The sequence below is a fragment of the Actinia tenebrosa genome, unplaced genomic scaffold (assembly GCF_029948245.1).
Source record: "Actinia tenebrosa isolate PJP-AT-01 unplaced genomic scaffold, QUT_ActTen_1.0 PGA_scaffold6__47_contigs__length_16458017, whole genome shotgun sequence".
NCBI lineage: Eukaryota > Metazoa > Cnidaria > Anthozoa > Actiniaria > Actiniidae > Actinia > Actinia tenebrosa.
In genome coordinates, this window is record NW_028292583.1 from 15,951,317 (window position 1) to 15,976,252 (window position 24,936).

The 24,936-nt window shown below is 35.7% G+C and overlaps 3 protein-coding genes and 1 long non-coding RNA gene across 4 annotated transcripts in view; 1 reads left to right on the top strand and 3 right to left on the bottom strand.

Moving 5' to 3' along the window:
• On the bottom strand, positions 1–10,058 carry LOC116288295 (glycine receptor subunit alphaZ1-like). Its single transcript, XM_089039098.1, has 10 exons — positions 8,627–10,058; positions 6,753–8,497; positions 6,532–6,641; positions 4,920–5,023; positions 4,041–4,108; positions 3,363–3,589; positions 3,025–3,107; positions 2,771–2,917; positions 2,003–2,382; positions 1–1,381 (listed from the first exon to the last, which is right to left on the bottom strand). Exons 3-10 carry the CDS (start codon positions 6,615–6,617, stop codon positions 1,115–1,117), a joined length of 1,362 nt encoding a protein of 453 aa, XP_088895224.1. The 5' UTR covers positions 6,618–6,641; positions 6,753–8,497; positions 8,627–10,058; the 3' UTR covers positions 1–1,114.
• Positions 9,904–24,936, bottom strand: part of LOC116288294 (clathrin heavy chain linker domain-containing protein 1-like) — a 20,853-nt gene continuing 5,820 nt past the window's right edge. Inside the window, exons 14-23 of the mRNA XM_031695063.2 lie at positions 23,674–23,783; positions 21,901–21,941; positions 20,870–20,931; positions 15,905–15,968; positions 15,672–15,753; positions 13,235–13,332; positions 12,637–12,696; positions 12,010–12,080; positions 11,398–11,461; positions 9,904–11,171 (exon numbers count right to left, since the gene is read on the bottom strand). Coding sequence (XP_031550923.2) covers positions 11,079–11,171; positions 11,398–11,461; positions 12,010–12,080; positions 12,637–12,696; positions 13,235–13,332; positions 15,672–15,753; positions 15,905–15,968; positions 20,870–20,931; positions 21,901–21,941; positions 23,674–23,783 — 745 coding nt within the window. The 3' untranslated portion in view covers positions 9,904–11,078. The remainder of the gene's footprint in view (positions 11,172–11,397; positions 11,462–12,009; positions 12,081–12,636; positions 12,697–13,234; positions 13,333–15,671; positions 15,754–15,904; positions 15,969–20,869; positions 20,932–21,900; positions 21,942–23,673; positions 23,784–24,936) is intronic.
• The window catches only part of LOC116288297 (uncharacterized), a 15,711-nt gene continuing 5,729 nt past the window's right edge, over positions 14,955–24,936 (top strand). Inside the window, exon 1 of the long non-coding RNA XR_016121548.1 lies at positions 14,955–15,216. This is a non-coding gene — a long non-coding RNA (uncharacterized LOC116288297). The remainder of the gene's footprint in view (positions 15,217–24,936) is intronic.
• Positions 16,011–19,285, bottom strand: LOC116288296 (adenosine receptor A2b). The gene has a single exon (XM_031695066.2). The coding sequence runs from the start codon at positions 18,625–18,627 to the stop codon at positions 17,704–17,706; it is 924 nt and encodes a 307-aa protein (XP_031550926.2). The 5' UTR covers positions 18,628–19,285; the 3' UTR covers positions 16,011–17,703.

Here is a 24,936-nt window from a genome sequence, read left to right on the forward strand (position 1 = left end):
TCCCATTTCATCACTTTATTTACTATGCTAGAAAATAGCGCGATATTCCAAATAACATCTGACATTCAAAACACTCTCATTATAAAAGCAAACTTAGCTTCATGAAAAATATTATGCTTATTATCATCACTACTACTACAGTGATTTTTTGAATAACTATAATTCATTGATATAGGCGGCATACCTTGTTTTTTTTCTTCTCAATAGTGATGCTACAAAATCGCGGGCATGATTAAGACTAGCATCCTTAAATCTAGCTAATAAATACTATACAAAAATAAGTCGCTCTTTCCACGTTACAGTTAGCCATTGCAGTAAGAAATATCTTTGTATGAGGAAGGATAGGCTTGGCTTCTGATCACTTTAATGTGTGTGTTTTTTTATCCCTTGGCCTCCAACCGCAGAAAACAATTCAAGAGTAAAATGTACCTAGTAATAACTCTCAAATGGCTTTCCTAGCCAGTAAACCATGCGTAAAGCACGAAAACCCACATTTAAATGTGGTTATATATTAAAACAAGATAACGCTATGGAATCTGGGGTTCCAGCCCCTGAGTCCCTGATTCGCTTTGACTACGTTTCCTATTCATAACAAAATCTCTTTTGAATAATAATCATATTACAGTTTAACTTCTAAGTACTATTTTTTTGTTACTCCATTTTGCACTTGTTGGTAGCATAGTCCAACACTTTACTGATTTGTTGGTACAGTACAGTACTTGGCCAAAAGCAAGTCAGTAGAGAAGTAGTAAATCATAGCAACTGCCTTCAGTTTGAGGGGAGGCATGCAGATGCTGCGTCTATGAGGTGGAAACTATTTTGATAGTACGCTGCTATTTGTTGCAACAATGACAGCCATTAACTATGCATGTTGGTACGTGAATAACTGAACATATAATTAAACATCAAATGATAAAAAAAGAAAATTAAAGGAAAGGAATCTAAAAGCGATCTAGATACGACAGATTTAAGGAATGAGAAAGAAAGAAAAAAATTATACGAACCTAGATAAGAAGAGACATGAAATGAATAAAACAAATATTAAAAAATGAAATGAGAATATCTCAAAAGAAATTATGAGACGAGATACGTCGGTGCATGCAGTAGTTGTATCTCATGAACCATATACCATCCAGTAAATAACATTAAAACCAACAAACGATAAGGGAAACAAAAGTCGAGAAGCATTGTCAATGAGGGCGGGATTAAAGTGAAATAAGAGACCTCCTTCATAATTTTGATTGCAGGATCCAGTTGTTGCATTTACGTGGGTATCTTCTCCAAATACGCGAGCCATAACACTGACTTTAGCTGCGCCTGTTTTTCTGTGGATGGGACACATCGGTGCAGTGTCACTAAAATGAATTTCTGGTTTTGTTTCCTAGTGACAAAACATAACTTAGTTAATATCATGCATCACATAAGAAAAACTTAAAGTAACATTAATGACAGTGAAATGATGAAAAGGCTAAAGTATAGCCTGATGGGCGTTGTCATGAAAGGTGAGCCACAAACTGAGTGATCATTGGATGTAATTCTTAAGATTGTTTGATGATTATTGAAGAAAATTTTTGAACCAATTTAAAGGCATGGCAAATAAAAGTTGCAAGATAATCACACACAATTAATTCATTTTCCGAACAATCGAAAGCTTTGAAACTGCTAGTTACTTTGACCAGCCATGGAACACATTGCGTGTATGATAATTATGGTTTGACAACAGGAAGTATATGATTTCATCGGTAATTTGAGATATTGATCAGCCGCTTTTTATTTTTCATAATGCAATAGTCAGTATAGTCACGTCTTTAGTTGTTAACATAAGACCTGTCATAGGTATCATTAGAGTAACTGTGAAAAATGTTAAAAATCATTAGGTACACAAGTACGTTCACGGAAAAGTCAATCATGCAAAGAACCAAGTGATCATCAGTTAATCAAAATGCTAAGAAATTTTGAATTATTCTACTCTAACGCTCTATATTGAACCAATATAACATACTTTATTTGACGAACGATTTATAGATCCTCTAATCATCTCCATTTTCTTCTTTGCTCTTTTTCTATTGGAGATCGCAAAAGTAATACAGGTGTACTCGAGGATAGAGCCAAAAACGAAGATCAGACAAAGCAATAGGTACCAGTCAATGGCTTTAACATAGCTGACTTTGGGGAGATTCGCTCTGGCACTTGAAATTAATGTAGTCATGGTTAAAACTGTGGTGATTCCTAATGCTACTCTAGCTGGAGCAGTTTCAGGGTCAATCCAAAACGATATCCAGCTAATGATGACGATGATGGTAGAGGGAATGTAAGTGTCAATTAAAAAATATCCAATCCTGCGCTTCATTTTAAATACTGCAATCAGCGATGAATGGTTACCTAAGATAATAAGTAGGCAAAGACATCTTAGGTTTTTAGATTAAATAAACTTCATTAGCCAGCTGAGTTGACCTTCAGAACGAACTCAAGGAAAAACCAATTAGAATTGAGGATTAAGAAACATAGTTTGATTAGCATTCCCATGATTCTGCTACGAAAACTCATTAAATATGAATTTTTTATTCTTTAATATTATCGTAAATGCTACTAGTTGAACTCATGGTGGAATTCTACATTGTACTCAGCCCCTGCTAGGAAAATGCTAACCAAAACTAATTGACCCATAATCCCTTTCGAACAATGCAGTCAACTCAGCTGTAGTCTATTTATACCATTATCTTTGACTAGTGATAAAAATTAACGCTGGTCTTGGTACAATAAAACTCACCTATATTATACATGTTAGTTTTGACGGATTTAGTCACTTCGATCACTTCAAATTGAGGCAACTCTAGATTGTTGTGCAAAACAATAGCTGAGGTGTTGTCGTTGCGGTCGTTCCATTCATATATCACGTCTGTCGTTTGGTACCCATCTAACACAAAATTGAAAGGACGTTTCTATAACGATGTATTAACAGAGGATTTTCTACGACAGGAAAACTTGTGGCACAAGATAAAGTATAAGATATGATTCACTTACAGCTTTCTAAGGCGAGTGTACATTCTTGAGTATCATGTGGGAAGTCCCTTAGATTCATTTGACAAGATGTTGTTATGGTAAGCCTATTGTAAAACAGAAGAAAGACGTTGGAATTTGACTTTCAATGGGCTTCCGTGTTCAAGCACTTGGATGGTATGAATCACGTGACTCAAACTTCTAACTGAAATGGAAACCAATTTTCGTGTCTCGACAACCGAAAACACTAGTCACATTGATATTACCGAACTACCGAACCTCACGCTATATTACAACTGACCACCCTATCCCCCCACGGCCCCCTCGGCCCCCTCGGCTCCCATCGTTCCACTTACTCCTACCTCATACCGTAGAATATATTTCCATTGGGTCGCACTTGTAATAGATAATTATCTGTAGTAACATCATGGAAGTACGCCTTCTTGGTCCCAATGAAGTATGTGCTTGGAACCCAGAGCTGCTTATTAATGTCACTGCTGAGGGTAAGTACCGAATCCGCCGATATCCTACTGTGTCGTAGTCGTTCATCGTTCCAGTATTGACGTAGATAAATATCAATCGTAAAGTCCTGTCGTAGTAAAAAAATTTGGCTATTTAGACATGGAAAGGGGAAAGAAGAGTGATCATTTGCGTACTGTTTGTACTGCGCTATGAACTATTTACGACCGGGCCGAGTTTGGCGCAACCAGTCTTCACATTAGTGCATGTCCCTTTATTTACAGGAGCAAGAAAATCTTGCCTTACTTTTGAATGCAGTTTAATCGATGTAAATAACCAATAGACCTTTTTGGCATTGAAATAATGTTTTACCCATTTCAAACTACGTGTCATTTGCGTATAAAGTATTGAATTCTTTGTTTAGCACTTGCACTTGACGCATGAAATATGGATACGAATGAAACAAAGAATTGTTATTCTCGTAATGAGAAAACATTACGCCCAAGCTATAGGTCTATTATAAAGCGAAAAACGTAATTATCATTAACAGAGTCCATTATTATTCTCTTGCCGTGACTAACCATGTTCACTTCTTTTATGGCCCATATGTTTGAGACATACATATCCACCTTAACGATAACTGGAACGCCTATATACAAAGAAATTATGTTATATCAGATCTAGAGCCATGCATTAATAGGAATACACCCGAGTAATTGAGCCAGCTTAAAGACAGACAAAGCAGCAAACAGCTTTGTTGATCACCCGGATATGAGTTCGGAAATTAAATGTTCGAGGTTAAGCTTCTTTCTTTTAAGGTCGCGATAGATTTTTGATAGGTTTGAAAATGATCGCCACGATTTTGATGACTCGGTAAAATAGCTTCCATAATGATAAATAACTTCTTTAAAGTGTTGAAGATTTAGATTCACTTTTCTGGCGCGCAATATTTTTGACTTTTGATAATTTTTAATAGTTTTTGATAACTGTGACATACACACCGTTGGGATTTTAGCATCTAAGAAATAGAACTGAATTAGAAGACTATTTCCATTCTTCTCTACTACTTAAGAAAACTGAAGAATATTTAACAAGATATCTCCTTGAAGGTCTCCTTTCAGAAACAAGAAACAACAAACCATAGAACGAAGTAAATGGGTGTTTGATAGTTCAGTTTGGCGCTGCTTGACACAGCAGACAAGTCTCTTTGGGGTCAGGCTAGTTAAAAACGAACAAGGGTGTTTTTTAATAATCTGGAGCCGGTCATAAAACCAATATCTGCTGGAGACCATTGAAGCCTACCACTCCTGATCTGCAACAAACACAACAACAAGGAAACAAATGGATACTGCCTAGTGATGCCCTGCTTTCTCATACGGGCCGGGCTCCATGTATGGAACCTGTATGGGAAATGGACGCTTCCTTAGGGGTTCCTTAGACTGATTTTGTTGAATGAATACCTTTAGCGCCTGGTCTTATTCTTCTGTCGTATCCTTCTTCCAAAAGCTTCTTCAATAATCTCGAATAATTCTGATAATGAGAAGGGATGGCTGATTTTGATGAGCTAAATTAAAGAACGAGAAAATACGAAAATTAAGATTTGTTTTTCACGAGCTTTATCGGTATTAGTACTTGAAGATAGAGACAAAGATTTTGATGAGTGCATAGAGATAGACAAAAGGTGCCGACTGACCTGTGCCATAGAGGGCCCTCCCTTATGTACACACACATAAAACCGAATTAATCTTCTTTACAGCTTTGAGATCACGAACAAAAAATCCAATCAGGCCAAACTGTGTAAATTAAACTTATTTCGCGAAGACTTACTATTTTAGAAATCCTAGATTATTTTCCATGCTATCAATAAAGAAAGTCATATACCGGCTAAATGCACTGGGTCAGTCTAAAAAGAAGATTTCCATGTCGAGATCGTTGTTACCACTTAAGTGATCAAACCAAGAGTTGATCAGAGGCAAAAACAATTAATGTGATGTAACTGATAGGAAAAAACATTACGTTCCGGCGAATAAATGATTTTACTTTGTTCTCAGTCAGAGACAAGCCAAATTTGTCGTCTCTTAGAGGTCCAATAAAGGTCCGCCTGTCTTATTTCACGATGTCGAAGTGAGATTTTAATTTGTTCTGTGTTTCACAATGAAAAGATGAAGCAAAGTATTTGTCATGTACTAAACATGATTTTTCGATTTCTATACATTGAGCGAGATTTAGAATTACAACAGCTGAATTAAATTTCAAGACTAGTTATAACATATTTTGTCGTGTACAAATCAAAGACAAGGAAATAAATGATTGATGACTAGTCATGGCATGCTGTTTTACGGAGAGTATATTATATTGAGAAGACTATTATGAAAATCATAGAAACGATCAGTACCCCACATAGCTACGCAATAAATGTGGTCCAATTTGCGCTAAACTTAATCAAAGATATTGTTCTTCGGTCATGAAAAGCGACCAAGAAATATTTAAGATTTGTTGTTATCAGTGCAAAACTTTAAACCGCTAAAGCCAAAATATTTTAAACTCCGAAAACTCGGAATAACAACTACCAGTAGTGAAATATTTCAGTTGACTTCCTTTTTATTATTAAATTCACCATTGGAAAGCCTCGACGAAAGAGGGTGAAATTAACCTCTGCAAGCCATAGGAAATATTTAATTTGCGGGAAAAACTAACGCCGGTGGTTGAGGAATACTCAAAACCTTGTGTTCCTACTGAAACCAGTTGCCTTTTGAAGAGTAACAAACATGCACCTATGAGTAAAACTATCTATTAAAGAAAAAGACCTAATGAGTAAGATTGTACAGTGGGTTTTTATGCGTACTCTTTGTATATGCTTGTTCTATTTCTCGAGGTGATGTAAATAGAGGTAATATTTTCATTAAGTAGTATGCGTTATGAAAACACGAGTTCTGCCTTTGAACAAAGTAAGCAGCCATTCGGGGTAAATTGACGGAAATAAAAACGTTGAGAAAAGTTTTTTTTTTTGTTTTCAGCTGACTTAACTTTACAAAAGACATGGAATACGTAGTGAAAATAAGTGATCCTTACTTGTCTGGTGTGGCGTAAGAGTAGCGAGCGAACAGGGCCACCACGAAGAGTACCATGGCTTGAGTTCCTCCATTGCACCAATGCATCGTTAAGCTTCGGTTTTGCTCCTACTGTTAAAGGTAAATTGAAGCGTTTGTTACTTCCTTTGCTAGCAACACGGTCTTGAGGAGAATATATATATGTAAAAGGTCATGGCGGAGCTTTTTAATTATTTAAGATACCTGGAGTTCTGCTTACAAACATCAGCCTGTGCGACAGTGGACCAAAATAAGCCAACCAACTCTCCTTTGCTTTGAAGAAATAAAACAAATTATTTGCATAAGGTTTTAACATGTCATTTGTGAAATGAGCGTTTGCAGCAAAACTGTTATAAAAAATATGCAAATATAAACTGACGATGGTGACATGCATAGGAATACACATCCAGGAATGATATAGATGTGGTCTTTAAAGTCTCGCCAAACCATTCAATGCCGAAGAAGTATGACATGACGTGTTGAAATTTCAGCACTGCATTCCGTAGCATTAGAAAAGCTTTCACACTAATGTATTTCCATCCGAGTTCTCGATCAATCAAAATGACCCAAATCAGTAAATAAAGGCTTATTTGTACCAACACACGTTAAGCCCATATTAAAACATTGCAACATAACACTAGTCTGGTAGCCACAAACCACCAACATGTGAGATGAATATTACTTACGTGACACTTAAAGTCTTCAATCATTCATTTATGTATTTTCAGCGAAGTTGTTCATGTACACAAATCGGCAGCAAGAAAGAAAAAAGGGACAATACAAGCGCAAAAGAATGATTAGCTCAATATTTATGGGAAAGTGTGGTTAATTATTTATAATGCCAGTTTTGATGTTTCGGTACGTACGTAGCTCAGAGAAACCGACTCCATGCCAGTACTAGTAGATTAAGAAATCTTAATGATTTAATTTCATCGATTGATATTTCTATCTTCTAATTAGAGAGGGTACGAAGACGTTTTTCTAAACGAGATGTTTCAATGTGGCTATTTTATTAATAAAAAACAGTCAAATAGTGCACTACCGACGGTCCAATCATAGCGCTTTTATGGTTTTTCATTAATATTTTTCGTAACGAAGACATCAATGCATAAAAGCAATTTATACTAAAAACAATTATGATAGAATTGGGAGATAATTTATTTGAAAATGATAATTAAAAGGATTAAAAAAGTCTCAATCTAGGCGCGCAATGCATTAATCAAAATAAGTAGTTTATATTTTCCACGATCAGCCTTTTCACAACCAAATATTTATCAGCAAGAGTTAAAATATGCTTTTGGTAAAAGATATTTGTTGGTCAATTTTTCTCGGATTAGTTATATTTTCTTTCTTTTCGATCCAATGAGAAGTTTTGTTTGTTGAGTCAAAATCCAGAACAAGAAAATAATATTCAATAATGTATAATAAAACAAAATTTTGTTTCTAATCTTCTAATCTTCTTTCTAATCTCACATTTGATCAACAGATCAAACATTTTCAGGTTAGCTCTTTCTATCTTCTATTTTTTTAATCTGTGTTAAAACTAGTTTCCGCACTTGATAATTAGCCTGACAGACCAAAATCCCCCGACATCTGGCCAATTTATTTTTCCTTTATCAAGCCCGCTGGCTAGTAAGTAAAATATTCAATTTATTTACATCTTAACTGGCACAGAGAATTTTGAACTTATTATCTTCAGCCCGTAAGAGTGAAGTTCTGTTTAATTAGATCAAATACTAGAAATGTTTTATCACTTTTTACTATGTTTGTTTATTATTTTGTTGTTTGGGCGTTGATCGCAGGGTAGGAGGGGGAGATGGATCATGGAGGGAACCACATATCTTTTTAATCAAATATCGTTGTTTACTAAGAATATTTGTGCTTGCCTCTTAACTGTAAACTTGATATAATCTGGACTCAGCCTTGTCTGACTCACCGAAGCTTGAAATCTGAAAAGTAAATATTATATTATAAATAAAAACTGTATAAAAGACATTTAGACCCAATCAAGATTGGATGAGTAATAGTTGAAAACGAAAAGTGTCCTTTAACAAACAATGGATAACATGCTTACTTACGATAAATGTATTGAAGTCAATATTGCAAGCTTAGGCTAAGCTTGGCACGGTCTGAAGGTTTCTGAACATTCGTATCAGTTTCCCAGAAGTAAAAAAGCGCGTTCTGAAAGCGCCTCAGTCGATTCTTTGGCCCTAAATAAACTGCTCATTAACAAATATCAAACTATGTTTATATAGAATAAAAGAAGTTAGCTTTATCATGTCCTGAAGGACCAGCGACTGACCACGCACGACAACAGTAATAGTACATTTGACTAACGATTTTTTACCAAGCGCAAGCAGTAAAGGACAGGTGTTTTGGATTTTTTTATTGGCTATTCCGTGAAAATTAGTAATGCAGCCACATAATCTTCTGATAAACTGAGCACTTTTAATCGTTCAGATCACTTCGATCACTAACACTATAAAATGGTCTACGATTGATATGCTTTTAGGGGTATTACTTTAAAAAAATTCATTACTTGCGCAAGGATATTGGTAAGATAAAGCATGGAGATTGCAAATAATCATGAAAATTTCAATCGGTATCTTACGATCACTTTGCGTCACTTGCCTATAGTCAAATTAGTTTCAAAATATTTTACCAAACTATCAAATCAGTGACAAATTAAGGTTGTAAAATTCAAACATTCGTTACTTGAGAAGAGAAAGACATAAGGAATCTAGAGTTTTATATTTCGACCTTCTCGATTGGCAATTCCTCATGTCACCATTGACATCACCGGCGACGACTTCCAATAAGTTGACTGATCCAGGCATAAGTTTGTCAAGAGTAAAAGGTTCTGAGGGTGATAATTAATACTATGATAAAGAATTTATCATTTAAAGCTTGACGTTTATCAAGGTTTCATTAGCTGGCTAATCGAGTAAACGTTCCGTAGCACGAGTAGAAATTCGTCTCTAGCTTTAAGAATCATGCAATTATCTTACACTCTTCTTCCAAAACTTTGGATTAAAAAAAACGCAATTTGAAAGCCAAGGTTTAAGGTTGGGTCATACTTTTGTACTACCGGCGGACCTTTGCTACTGCGCATCCATTTCGCGCATCTCGTTTTTTACCGTTTATTAGCGTTGTTTTGAAAATTTCTCAAAATAATATCTTACTTTGACTACCTTTCTATAATCTGACAAAATATTTCGTAATTTTGTGCAAATGCTAAGGTAAAATTGGGCGTTTTTCGAAAAATGCTAAGATTTTTTATTGTCTGACCTGACCGGTATTGTTTCAAAATTGACAAATACGGTATACGAGTTTTTAAAAATGAATGAACAAAAAATTATTTTGACCACTTTAGTTTCAACATCAATTCAAAACGGGCGTTAGTATCCTGGAGATTACAAAGACAATTTCACAAGTTTCAAGGGAATGTATAAAGTACTAGAACCCAGGTCAGTTTGAAGCAACTCATCAAATAAATTTTATATGAAGATATAGAAATATAGATAAGTTATAGTGCTTGGGAACGAGGTTATTCCGGGCGAAAGCCCTTGGAATTAAATTCGGAAAAATTAATTTCCGACCTCGCTGGGAATCGAACCCACGACCTTCACCTTCGGTGAACCCCGGCCTGCTCTCAGTCTGACCTCTCAGCTGGTAGAGCATCGGTAGTACAATTCCGAAGGTCGTGGGTTCGATTCCCAGCGAGGTCGGAAATTAATTTTTCCGATTTTAATTGCAAGGGCTTTCGCCCGGAATAAACTCGTTCCCAAGCACTATAACTTATCTATATTTCTATATCTTCATGTATTTCATTAGTGCCATGCGGTCCACATATTCTCATCTTTGCAAATAAATTTTATAACTTGAAATGCTAGATAAACTTAAGATTCGTCGTTTAGATTACTCTAGGCTTTTTGATCGTCCTACACTTTCCACACAAAACCTTAAACGTATAATTGGAACAAGTCCAATGCGAATAATTGGAATTACCCCTATTACGATCTCTTATGACTAGATAACCAAGTCGGTGAACCCCACTTTTTTCCCCATTTTTGAATAAGCAACTGAAGATCTTTAGATTACTAGATTTAAAAAAATCATGTATTAATTCTTTCTGTCCGGTACGTCATGAAAAGATCATGTTTAAATTTTGTGTAATCGATTGATTAAACTCTGAAATGTCATATTTCTATCACGATATCCTACATTTATTACTCGTGGTAAAAGTTTTAAGTTTCTAAGTTTCCTAAAATCTAACTCTAAATTTGTACACTTAAAATGAACTTTCGATAAAAGTGTACATACGATACCAAGTCAAAATGCACTCTTTTTGATGAGCAAGTGTGGTATATCAAATTAACATTCGTTTTTTTACAGTACAACGAACAACAAATAGGATTTGCGCTGATTCAATTAAGTGACATGATTGGTTTGGCGCAGCTCCCTGACAATCCGGTAAGCCGACAGACGAGGCGCCGGAATGACCGGACAATGTCTTCTTTTCTGCTCTATCTACACTCCAAGGAAGAAGCGCTTAACGATGTGTATCTTCCTGGCTGACACCATGACATCTTTTACCATCACATATGCAAATAGTCTCTTTGCCTAAAATGAGAACAAATTACGAAAAGAATGTGAATTAAGTCAAAAGCACCTGTTTTGCCGCATACGCCAAAAATCGTCATCCGAAGAAGGTGCAACTAACGAGAGCTTTTGCTTTTTGTTTAATTGCTTTATTTTGCGTTTTTTTTTTCGTGTGTCCCCTGGCTGATTTGAGATGAACGAGGAAACGAAAGAATAATAAAATAATTTGATTGACCAAGAAACTTACAAGGCTATGGAGTCCAAGATCCCAGCATGACTGGTAAAGATCCTTCCATTTTCGGATCGTTTCTCTATAATAAATGACGACATTAAAAATCAGTATTTAAAAACCGATGCTCTTCATTTTTATCAAAAGTTGAATTCAGGTTAGCTATTAATTCCGCAATAACGCGCATGAGCAGTCTCAAATTTGACTCAGCCAAATTCGTCTAAGAATCAATTATGCCAGAGTTTTGTTTTTAAGAGCTGACCAAGAGAAACGCAGGCTCTTTGGACTAAGATACCTGGAATCACCCCCTAAATGTGCATGCGCATAGCTCATGCGCATGTTATTTCTTTATCCATTTATTTAGCTTTACATCAAATTAAAGATTAACTGATTATTTATAATGGAAGGTTTTAATAACAAACTTATTAATAAAAGGAAAGGATCGTGAATCACAGAAGTTCCTCTATAGATTTTGATACATCCCTCGCTGCGCCCGTGGTTCCACTTGAGTATGGAGCATTTTTGACGTCATTTCATGTTCGATTACAGAATAGATCCATAGAAAACTGACTTCTATTTTATGTTAAATAGACTTATCAGGAAGTCATGTCGTTAACGTTGGATCATTACCTTGAATTATCGTTCATTCCTGGCTTGTCAATAGCACAGTAATCAATTTGGTATCCTTCCCCAAACACAGCCTTCAGCCGGGAATGAATAAAGAAAGACATGCATGTTTACATAAGGGAATAGGAAAGAGTTGCTGTAATAGTTACTACTGATACTTTGATACGTTTTGTTAGAATCCATGATGATGATGATGTGACGTGGATGGCATTGATGATGGCAATACATTGTGGAAAAATCTTCAATGCGTCTATGTCAGTTTTTTATTTTTGAATTATTGAATCACGTGATGATTCTATTTATTTTATTAAATCACGAGATATTTTACCTCGTATCTCAGTACTATGAATTTCAACAGAGTAATTGTGTAGATAATAGCTCACAGGAGTGGCGCCATAATTTAGGGTTTTACTATATATATATGCAGATTTGGTTTTTTAATCCGATTTTTCAAACTTTTTAAGGGGGAATTCTTAAGGGGAAGATTTTATCTCAGTACATATTAAATGTAATCATGAAATATGGTAGATCTGGATAAAAGTCAAGAAGCGCATGTGATAAATAGTGCTATAATTAAAGATTCAGACTTAGACTAAAATGTACTCTAGGCATGTCCCCAAGGAAACATACTTTTATCAGATCACGAGTAAGACTAATGTCATCTTGGGTCCTCATCAAAATGGAAATGAGCTGGAAAAGGCAAAAACAAAATCTAATCATTATGGTCAAGTTTACATTTAGACCCTCATATCAGATAAAAGATATTCAGTACGTCTGAACTTCCTCGGCCTGTCTGAACATCCATATGTATAGTTTAATATTTAGGCTTCTTTTCTCAATATTTATCTTTTTAATTTTAATAGGCTGATGATAGTTTCAAGTTGTAAATGATGTCTGTTGACGCCGCGAGGATGAGAAAATCCACTATAGCAAAATCTAAAATTTTGAAATCAAAAACCCATTATGCCCAATATAGCAAGTAGAAAGGGTTTTTAGTAGTACGAAGCTCCACTGGTCACGTGATCAATTTGCACCGCGATGGACAGAAAATACTATTCAATTCTGTGGCCTTTTATATTGAAGTATTTTACGATTTCGCGATAAATTTTTTTTTTCTTTAGCCGCATGCAAATGTTTTTACTAGATTTGCTTGGCGCATATCGCCACTTTGTGATGACTAGAAACATATGAATCGAAAAGATTGAATGCATGTTTGGTGCACTCATACCTCTTCAATGGTAAAGAGAGAATCAAAAGGCTTTTTCCTTTGACTTAACTTGGTGGCCAGTAACTTTGATGGGACCAGATAAAAAATATCCAGGAGATCTTTAATTAAAAGAATTTAAAAAAAATTAGTATAAGAATATCCCTTGGCGGAAACGAGAAGTGGGATTGGGCACTTTCTTGCACGGGTTTTAAGGCGGTAAGAGAAGTGGCCATAATAAAATATAAACAGAAAACTTATTAGAAATATAGGAAAAGGTGTGTAAATAAAATGTTCCCAGGCAGGAAGTATTTCAAACCAGATAAACATAATTCGACGTTTTCAGATTGAAATCACTAGTAATCAATAATGAAATGTGTGTAACACATGTGTGCCTCGTAATCAATGGTACTTATCAATAACTGATAATATGGTGATCGACGGTACGGCAACAAGAAGTTAAGTTTTCTAAAATGAATGATTACTGTTTCGTTTATTGACGAAATGTTACAAGCTACGGTTTCAGAACTAATTCTCTTCGCGAGTTATATACGAGTTGGTTCGAAATCTAAAAAATGCGAAGCAAAATAAAGCGTTACTTGTGTAGAAAAATATATATAAAGTTTAAGCGATCTGACTTACCCGGTAGCTTGCTCTGAAACTCGACGAACTGAATTTAAATTAGCGTCACTTACTTATATACAAATGCGACTTAATCCGAGGCAAGCTACTCGTGCGTGCGTGCAGAAAGGAATCTATTATTAAATTCATGCTTTTCGCGCATAACGAAACAATTACGAATGTTGAGTGTTTTTAAACATTTAAAAATCCAATGAAGAATTTGAAGATTAAAAAATCTTATCTGGTGGGATTCGAATCGTTTCAAATCCAGATAAATAGTGGCAAGTACGTTTTTCCTGTTGCGTAGCATATTGTGCCTCAAGTCATATAAAATTCCAGAAAGTTCAAGCACATACAAAACAAACACGTACAAGAGGTTAATTTTATTACGAGTATAAGTTAAATAAATATGATTTCTTAAATGAAAGTAAGTTTAATACTTTTTTTCATGAAAGTAAGTTTAATAAATCTTTTTTTTTCCTTCATGAAAGCCGGTAAATGTAATGAATAAATTTTACTCTTCTGAATGTCAAATAAATGACGCTCGTCTTTAATGAATAATTACTTTGTTAATGATAAGTCGTTTTGTAAATCACAAAGCTTTAAGTACCAGCCGAAAAGGTTAGGTAATTTTAAGGGACGCGACAACAAGAAACGTGATCTTTTCGTTGATTATTACATCGCATTGGTATTCAGTTGGACGTGACAGCACAGAATAGAATTCCTTTCAATCATCGCGATTTAAATTGTAAAAATAAACATGCCAACCCTGGCTATTAATGGTGGTGATTTCTATTTACTGAGAAAACAAAAGCAATGGATTTTCTTCTAAACGATCGATGACAGGGATAAAACGATTAGAAGCCATTAGACTCAGTAAAACAGATGACCATGCTTGAATCATTATTGCCCTGAAGGAGGTTGCTAATTCCATTTTGCAGCTAAATCTCCGGTTGTAAAACCTTCATGTTGTCGATGCAATTTCCCATTTCTAATGACCTGTGAAAGATCCGGTGCATCAAAGCCCGCAAATCTTTCAAATTGTCATAAGTTTTTAACTGAAAGATTTTTTTAGACAGAAATTCTAAACTTATTATCTTCTGAACAAAGACGGGGTGTTTCTTGAAATACATTCCAGTCAGTGATTGATTAGTTTGAATTAACGATTGAAAACTTGAATGATTTGTTGTTTGCGTGAAGCCAGACATTTGACGTGATTTAATATGCTGCATGAGACCAGAAAAATCGTTTGGTCTAGCGATTAGGTTTTTAATTATTCTCTTTGCGATGGTTGGGATGCGTGGATGATTGGAAGGTACTACCTAGAAAAAGCTATTCAATTAGTCAAACCGTATTTGAGAGGCCGTACCGCCTAAGGACATCAGGTATCTGGATATTAATTACGAGATAGATTTGAGTTTTAGAATTGCTGGGTGGTACAATGAAAAATACGGAAAATGTCCGGAGATCAAAGGATGAAATATTTAACCAAGCTGCGCACGCTATCTATTGAAATGGGCGAGGTGATTGAGCAAGTGAGAAGACAAAATTCCCTCCCTGCATTTCCATTGGTTTAGCTTAGTATTGGAAGAAAGTCACTGAAAAAAGGTAGTAGTTTTGGGGAGGATAAATGAGTCACGTCAGATCTTGTTCTAAATAAATACATTAGCAATTTTACTAAATGGATTAAATGGCGTTTATGTGTTAAACAAACACATCTAAAACCGGAAATTTTAAAAGGCGGGCCAGTTTAGATCTAGAGTTAAGACCTAAGGGCATAAATGTGTTGAATTATCAACTGTTTTTAATGCGCGTATATAATGCGTGTATTGTTACTGACCTTTCTTGTCAAAAAGACAACGTTTACTTGCATACTCCAGGGCTCCCAGATATCTTCCTTGCTGGAGCAGGCAGGCCATCGCCTGAAAAAGTATCGCGCGGCAATTATCGATTAGATAAGCATAGCACTCAACATCCCGCTGACATTTCAGTATCATGCATATCAAGAAATGGCGATAATTAATTAAGTTATCCCAAGATCCAGTAATCGAGAATTGTGAAGAGGTGAAGCACCTTTTTAAAATCGCCGATTCTTATAAAAACTGTCTGTGCCAAACTCCAGAGCCCACAATGACAGCTAAAAAAGATAAAACAGGCAGTTTGGGATTAGAAACATATGGGGGTTTTGAACTTTTTATTGGTCCAGACATTATCTGAATTTCGCTAACTAGTTAATTGGATTATCCTTCAAAAGGTGTTGTATTCGCTAGATATCATGCAAACCACTGCAAGAGAATATAGATTCGCTGATGTTACTGATTATGTCCATAAGGGTGGTTTTCGTAGCCTTTGCTCTTTGAGATATCTTCTAAAGTAAACGGGATTCTTTATATAGTGTACCAATAGGTGCATGCTGAGCCAGGTATGCACATATAGCAGTATTCAGCAGTTCAGTAATTCTAAAGACAACTCACTGCAAAATACATTGATTTAATAGTATACACTTCACATAGTTATATACAGTCCAAAATATTTACAAAAAAAAAAAAAAGAAAAAAAAAAGAAGTTAACACACGTATATATATGATAGTATTGAAGGTTCTTGCTTTATAGTAAAACTGTTACATGTACGTCGCAGAGCTGTTAGAAGCCGTGAGTAGGAGAGTTAAACTAGACATTATGTCAAAGTTCCACAAACAGGAAATATAATAAGTTTGAAGGCAAAACCTTACCAGACCAACTTCTTCTGGTTAATTTTGTTAAACATTAGGCCAAGTCGGATTAATCTTTTCTACGATGAATATCCATGATGGAGTTTGAAGACTATGCTCATACCTCAATCGGGTCTTGACGGCTCTGAGTCCAATTCGTTAACTATGATTGTGAAGATTTTTAGGAAGTGAAACTTACTTTGATAGATGACAATGATAAATATAGATATACAGATCAGATTTGGTTGAAGGAGTGATTGACGAAAGTACATTGCTTGACATTGTCAGCAATTTCGAAATTTTCTTAATGGTGTAGTGCTGCATGATTTACTAGGTTTGTTGAAGGGTTTGTTTCCTAGTCGTAACGATTATAAAAACGCTCGTTTTATGCATGTTCTTATATTGTCATAAATGTTGCGCGCAAAGTTGCGCGATTAAAAGATGATGAGGATTACTGGCTTACAATGCCAAGGACAAAGTTGCAGTAATGTCCTTGGTAACATCACGTCTCGGTAACATGACTACTTGTTGCAACAACAATAAACATGTAGCGTGCAATTTAAACATACTGTATTTTTTTAATAATAGCACATATGATATACTGAGTCAAAAGATTTTCGTATCTGAAAGGAGTAAAACTCAATCCAGACCTTACGTGATCGTTCGAGAACCAAAGTGACTGAATTTACTATGATGTACTATTTAAGTGGCAATAGCCCAAGGTTTTTGTCAGTACTAAAGGATCTTTGAGGACCGACGAGCCGGCGTACTATAACAGGCAAAGATTCTCTTTTCACATGTCTGGAATAAGACAGTTACACGATGTCAACGAGCATGTTTGTTATTCATGTCTCGACATAACTGTAGGACTGGAAATGAAAAACATCACATTTGGCTAACAACAGATCGAAAGCGGTTATGGACTACGATCTGATTTGCTTTTATTGCTGTAAGCGGCTTGAGTAGCGGTGAGTGCGGTAGCACACGAATATTCAGCGGACTTCTTGATCTTTCGAGTACTTATCCGAATTGAAGTACCTAGCCTTTTTATTTACCATCTTCCAAAGTACTTTTTACAAGAAAAAAGTCTTCCAAGGATTTGGGTTTTTCCATCTTTAGAGACCGGGGTTACCATCCTAATGACCAAGCCGGTTATACAGATTATACGTTTGTTTCTTCATCTCCAATCTTAGTAGAGTTGCTTGGAGGTCGACTCATTTTTCCATTAACTAAACTTAACCGCAACACTCTCTTAACTTTCCTGCGAAAGCTTTCCATTTTCCAGCTATATACCACTGGATTAAAAGACGAGGAGCAGAGCGCAAGGGTATTAACCCATACGAATGCACCCATAAGTTTTTCTGGATAAAGTCTATAGAAAAAGGGTATGATTTGAAGAGGCATCCAGCAAAGGGCAAATAGCAACAAAACTGTTCCAACAGTCTTCGCCGCAATGTTTTCTCGTTCTTTTCTGATTTGAACGGCAGCATATTGCATACTGTTGAAGTAAGCTAACTGGTGGATAATAAGTCTTGCATGTCTTCGGGCAACAATAAATATACGAATATAAAGGGGGATTATACAAGCAATCATGATAATTGTAAAGATCTGAACAAAAATACGGGCAACGCGTATAAACGCTGCAGTCACGCCAAGTACAATAGCTAATTTCCAAATAATGAAGAGTAGTATGTTTGTACGCTTGACATTAAGCCGCTGAGGGTATTTAAGTGGCGAAGATATAGCCAAAAACCGATCGATTGTGACTGCCCAGAGATTGCTTACTGAAGCCAGCACAGAGACGAAAGTAAATGTACGACGTATTGATTGAAACGCTCCATCCTGAAAGCCCAAGATATAGGCAACGTACATAGGTTGAGCGATGGTACAGACAAGCAGGTCGGCCACCGCAAGGCTGAAAATGAAATAGTTTGTAACAATCTGAAGATCTCTGTTGGAAAGTATGATCACACAAACCACTAAATTCCCAATAGTTCCAGCGGCACTGAAAACCATATTTACGATCGATAGAACTATAATCGTGGGTTCTGGACCCGCCAAAGCCGTTCCATTTGCATGATCCATGTTTTCTAATTGTCCGTCACCCGTAGCATTTGTGCTATTTCACATTGTGAGGATTAGACGAAATGTTCGGTACTTTGAAGGAAGAAGTCGACATTGACTTCAACGGAGGAAAGTAATATTGCTGTTGACACGACGATACGATGTCAGGCTGAGTCAAATTCACCTGTATTATATTACCTTAAAGATTGTGACGCGATATCGAAGGTTAGATTTCTAGAAGTAGACACATTAGTGAATGACAGTTTCCAAAGTGCCTCTGCATAAATCCTCGTGTTTTGCTCGCTGTTTCTTTGAGATAATCAGCTCTGCTGTGACAACTTCGATTTCCTCAACAGGAAGAAAAAGAATCAATCGGACGTATATTAGACTCGGTAAAGACTCCAAATTAAATATCTAAAATACCGAATTTCGAAGAATGACAAGTCTGAAGAAGAAGAAAAGTGATGTGTTGACTTTAGGATGCACAAATGAACTGAATTCTTATTCTCGGGTGAGATTCGTATTTATATACGCACTATAGGATCAAGTGAAGATGAAGGGCGATAAACACACAGTAGGCTTTGGTCGGACGTCATGGAAAGATTCAGTTATTCTGATCACGTCCATAAATTCAGAGTACTTCATATGAACATTATCGTTCACATTCTTCCCTCTTCACTTAGGTTGCCTGCTATAAGTTTTATTTTGCGGAAGTTGAATCTTGGTCTTAACCAATCAGATTGTCAATTAGGTTGTCATGCATAACAGACGCCTTCTTGTCTACAGGCAGTGTTTATCAAGGCGTTCATCGAAATAATTTCATCATTAACATAACAGATAGGGGGATTTCGACTGGCCACTGAAAACATTAAATCAATAGCAAAGTTTTTGATATAACAAATGGAAAATATCGTGTTTAAAAAGAGTGAGAATCCAGTGAAAATTACCTTGTCTCAGTTTACGACAGCGGGGATTAAGAGATCTAGACTCAGAGAGTTGTCATGGAAATGTAACGATGGCTTAGTGCATGGTATTACTTAATCTATTTGTGAATACGAATTACAGGTTAAATTGAAATACAGAAATGGACTAAACCTTTTATCTTGTACAGCTCTGAACTCAAGAATGCATTAAGTAAAGCAATAAACAATGGCAAGATATATATGGGAGCACTTATGGTTATTGTCGTTCTTTGAAAAATAGGTACTTCCTCTGAGAAGTAAAAACATTAACATTAACCGAAGCCATCTTAATTAACGGTTTTACGCTTTTGAGACAAAATAAAAATTAGAGAAATTAATCTCGCAATTAAAAATTTTTTCCCTGATATCTTTGCCGTGAGAAAACATATAATGCGGAAACACCCTTAATTACTTTCTTCTCTTCTTTTTTAATTTTTCGTATTTTAATAGTTAAAACTCTAGTTCTAGTTTAGCCTTTTAGCCGCATTGTTGTACTAGTATTTCTTTACTTTTTCTAGAGCGCAAGAGCGTGAATAAATATTGGCAAGTGCGTCATAGTGTCATAGCCTGTTTTGTTGTATATCTTTTCCTTGAAGCTTTAATGGGAATCCCATTCAGCTTTAGCCGAAGTCATCTTAAGTCATCATAAAACAAAGATACGAAATGGGCAGTTTAAAAATATCAGTGGCAGTTCTATTTGTGTCTTTAGCAGTGATAAGTTTCTTATTCAGTCGCAAAGGTTCGATAGGAAACCCCTTGCCGCAGAGCACCTAATACTGATTCCCAGAGCTGAGCTATTTTTTCAGTTTGTGGTAAGAAATATAGCTGTTTCTAATTTTGGCCCTCTTCTATTCTACTCTCAGTTTCTTTCAGCTTTCCTTCTCTCTGCTTTGACTATAGAACCATTTTCCTGCAGTTCCTAAAATATAATCACTGATGCAATGCATAAATAGCGAAGTTGAGCGGAAACTAAAAAACGTCTCGGCTTGGATATTCGAGTCACCTTGAAAATAGATTTGACTGGACGCCTAGTGATCTCAGAGGGCGCAGAAAAATGTGTCTTTCAGTATCGCCAAAGGTACCTTTAAGCTTTGAAAGCTTTTTCCATTAACGGAACAAACTAAAATTGCTTATACCATTATGACATCATTACCGCAAATATTGTCATTGACAGTCGCCTACAAATTCAACACGCGTAGAGGAAATATATTCGTATGCCGCATATTCCGACAAGTCAAAGCTAGAGTCTATAATTCTGGATTTATCAGTGATAAAATAGAACACTTGCTTATGATTCGTACCTTCCGTCAGTGCACTGGCAGTATCCGACAATTTCATCAGCAATCTTGGTACTGTCATCTATCTTAAAAAAATGAATTGGATTGGGAAGGAAATCAGACTAAAACTATGATGCCGTTAGATTAAAATCTAAATGAACAGAATCTTATATATTAAAATCGCGTTTTGGCTACTACTATGACCGAGAAATAAAAATCTTCTGGTGTGTATACTGCTACTAAGACATCCATTTAATTTTATGCTAAAGCCTCCTTTATTGAGTGGAAGTGTGTTCGAGTTGGATTTATGTATGGAATTAAACCATGAAAGCACATGCGAAAAGCGTTAGAAATATAGAAATAAAGTTAGTTTTGAAAGGGGAAAACAAGTAAAGCAACAATGTTGAAAAAAGACTCGAGGGTCTGATGAGCAAGTCGATTATACTGTTTTATTCATTATAGGAACATTTGTTAAAATCATAAAATAAGTAGTTACAGAAGATGAAAGATAAAGCAACGAGAATCAAAGAGGCGACACAAGTATTATGCAAAAGGGGTTATATACCATCCATGATGACATCTTCATGGGATGGACGTTGGCTTGTATAATACTGATTGATTCAGCGCTCTAACATTGAAACTATTAAGAAGCATTTCACGAGATTCGGTTAAGACAGCTTGGGTCGTAAATGCGAGTATCATGTGTAGACTGACTCAGTTGTGGTAGTCTGTCTTTTATTTGGGAAGCCACTAAGTTCAAATTCTCCTCGTATTTCAAGGCCTGACCCTTAGCCTTGCCTCTCTTCAACTCTACCGTTTTTTTGAACAATATAGAGTACGTGAGAAGACCTGTCATCGCAACTGTGTATGAACGTGTGGAAGGGCTGAGGTATAACGAGTCTCGCAGTTTGGACTGTTACCATTTAGGCCACAACACATCTTAACAAAGTAAACATTCATCATGGAGAAAGCGCGCACAAAAGTTTTTTCATAACCGGAATTCGCTGCGCAATTAACGACAACACATCCTTCATCTTCATCAGTGCCAAGCTTACCACGTTTTGTGCTATCCAGTGAATCAGGTGTTCTTTTTCATCTATGTTAAAAAGAAAAATAGTATTGACTATCTTTAGTGACTTTAGTTCATGTGGTGGAAGGAAACAATATCTTCTTGAAATATAAAATCGTAGACCAAACCAAAATACGAGATGAGGGAGGGAGGTGATAAAGGTCTAAACTAATCGCGGAGAATTTCCATTGTGTATATGATACCGTAAGAAAACTTCTTACATTACTTTTAAGCTGTTTCCTTTATCATATTCACTATGTCCAAATTTGGAATACCCTGCATCACATACATTTTATGTACTGTTCAAAGGAAGGATCACTCTCGCCTTGAAATCCCCACAGGGAACGTTCTCCCTTAGTTTTAATTCTTTAAGAAAATGAATCTATAATGTTAACCAGATGCTATAACATAAAAATAGGAGTTGTATGTAGCTACATGGCCTGTAGTATAAACACGTACTGACAAATATCGTATAATTGTGTAACCAGAAGTAGTGAAATTAAAACAATTTAGGGGTAGATATTGCTGCTTAATATATATTAGCCTTTAACATGAATACCAATGAGTATGAATACTATCGATGTCTAACATCAAATGACATGTTCTAATTGCAACCACACATGGAAGTGGAAAGCTTTGAATGCGGCGACATTTTTCTATTCTTGACCCGTAGTTTCAGTCTTAGTTTCAAATATCATAACTATTTCATTGCTAAAACAAATGTTTTATAATGAATGATCAGTATCTTTTAGTAATTTCGTCTAATCTGTACATTTAGCTTTTGAGATTTGTCTTCGTATTCAATATAGATCTAATCTACATGTAGGACTGAATATGAGTCTGTTAGACAAGGAAATTTCCGTGCCAAAAAAAAAAAAAAAAAAAAAAAAAGGAAAAAAAAAGGAAAGTGGAAGAAAAAGATTAAGATAAAGGAAAACAAGGAAGTTTTATCCCTCATATTACATGCTTAAGTTATATCTTTCAATCCAACGCTTCTGTTTGTATTGGGCACGATTCCGTTTGGTCTAATATAATACCCATACAAAGTGATTTTATGCTCTCATGTCAGTGTAAATATGACAATGGGTATAAAATGACAACGCGTTTTCTGGAACACCTAAAAAAACCAACCATGACTATTTAATGCGTAAAAGCTTTCAACAGTCAAGGTCAATGTATGGGCTCGGTTTTAGGATAATCGGTTTTGAATTAATCAGCAAGGTGATCTCAAAAAATCCTGGAAAACGATGATAAAACCGAGAAAATTCCATGAGGCCGGATGGTTTTGAACGCTCTCTAATGGTTTCATTCTAATGAACCATTTTTGTTAACACTCAACTTTCTCTTAAGACCTTTTTACACACTCAGTGGATTCCTAGACTGTGTCGCATATTGGCTGTGGATCATGATAAATTTTTAACAATGAAAATGCGACCAGTATGAGACCATAATCGGAAGACAGACAGTGATGTCTCCTTATGAATGGCATCCGCAATAACCTAAATTATGCGAAATGCCCTCTTCAGTGTCAGTTTTCTACTGGCAGATAAGAGTAAATACGGCTATTTACAGTTAGCTATTAAATGCTTAAATCCCTATTTTTAACATTTTGTTTTAGTTATAGAAGAGAAAAATAGAAGATACGAAACACGAAAGTCGTGTTAATATTTCCGCCCCCAATTTTTGGGTTATCATAACAAACTGTTTCGTAAGCTGAATGACACGAATATTTTCCTACTCTCCGATTATCACTACTCACCATTTTCTAAGGACCATTTCACATACTCAGCGGATTCCCAGGCTGATAACTTTGAATGTTGAATCAAAAGAGTAGAAAGAAGGGCATCCCAGTAAATCTTCAGTACCCCACTAGAATCAAAGAAAGAATGTTATCAAAAGAACTGAATTCTGTTATTAACATGTTACTTAAGGCGGCTGGAAAGTGTTTTGTGCCTTCACATACAGTCACAATCATGAACTAAAAAAATTAATACGGCTCTAATATGACAGCAAGTAAACCTAGAAAGCCAAAGACCATAAACCACAGATTACAATATAACTCATAAACCAAATGGTAATTTTTTCTTTAAAAACCACAATATTTAAACTTTGTATCATGATCTTTTTTGACGAAAAAATAAAAAATTCTGTAAGAGGGAATTCGTAAAAGTCAATAAAATTTGTTTGGGATAGTTCCCTCTTACAAAAGTTTTCGAAAACAAACCAAAGTCATATGCAAAATTTGGAGAAATTTCGTCGTACAGTTTTTGATTTTTTTCAGTTTGAATATTAAAATGTTTCAGGGCATAATTTTCCTTTAATATATAAGTTCTACGTGATTGGATCTAGAGCGCGCGCTCAAGAAAAACCGTTTCGAGCCTCCTTAACAATTATTTGCCGAAGATTAAGTGAATATCGGCGAATATTTACCAATAAGCGAGTCTTCGAGCGGCGATATTCACTGAGCGTGAGTTTCTCGACCAATCAGCGAGCGAGATTTTCAATAATCAGCTGTGTATTTTTACTAATGCTGCTTACTGGGATATTGCCTGGAAGCCGTAACTTCCTCAGTCTTAGTGAAGGATCCAAGATGGGCGTTGCCTCTAAGGATATATGTCTCTAGATTATTTCATTTTATTAAGCTAAATATAATCAGTTGGATGTAGTCAGAACCTCAGGGTTCACTCCTGTAAAGTGTAGCTAGGAAAGTGATCCTGGCGATGAGAATGATGTTTAGCATAGTAGTAATCGAAATGATTCGGCATCTAAAAATACCAACAACGCCAAAGCTTTCTTTTTTGACCGGTTCACAAAGATAAAAATAAATTTTCCCCATACCTATAGGGACACGAAAGATCAACATGTGGGTATTCCTTGTGCGTAGATTACAAATGAATATTTTGACAAGAGTAAGAGGACTCAAGAGAAGAAAGTCAAGGTTAAAGTAGATATTTATAGCCCAAAATTTATTTTCGAGATCGCTGGTATGATTTACCGGCATTAAGGTTACACTTAAGATCAA

Coding starts and splice junctions, on each gene's coding strand:
- LOC116288295 (XM_089039098.1), bottom strand. CDS start 6,617: ATGCATTGGTGCAATGGAGGAACTCAAGCCATGGTACTCTTCGTGGTG. Junction 3,590..4,040: donor CCATAAAAGAAGTGAACATG/GTTAGTCACGGC, acceptor TTACTACGACAG/GACTTTACGATTGATATTTA. Junction 3,108..3,362: donor AATATATTCTACGGTATGAG/GTAGGAGTAAGT, acceptor GTTTTACAATAG/GCTTACCATAACAACATCTT.
- LOC116288296 (XM_031695066.2), bottom strand. CDS start 18,627: ATGGATCATGCAAATGGAACGGCTTTGGCGGGTCCAGAACCCACGATT.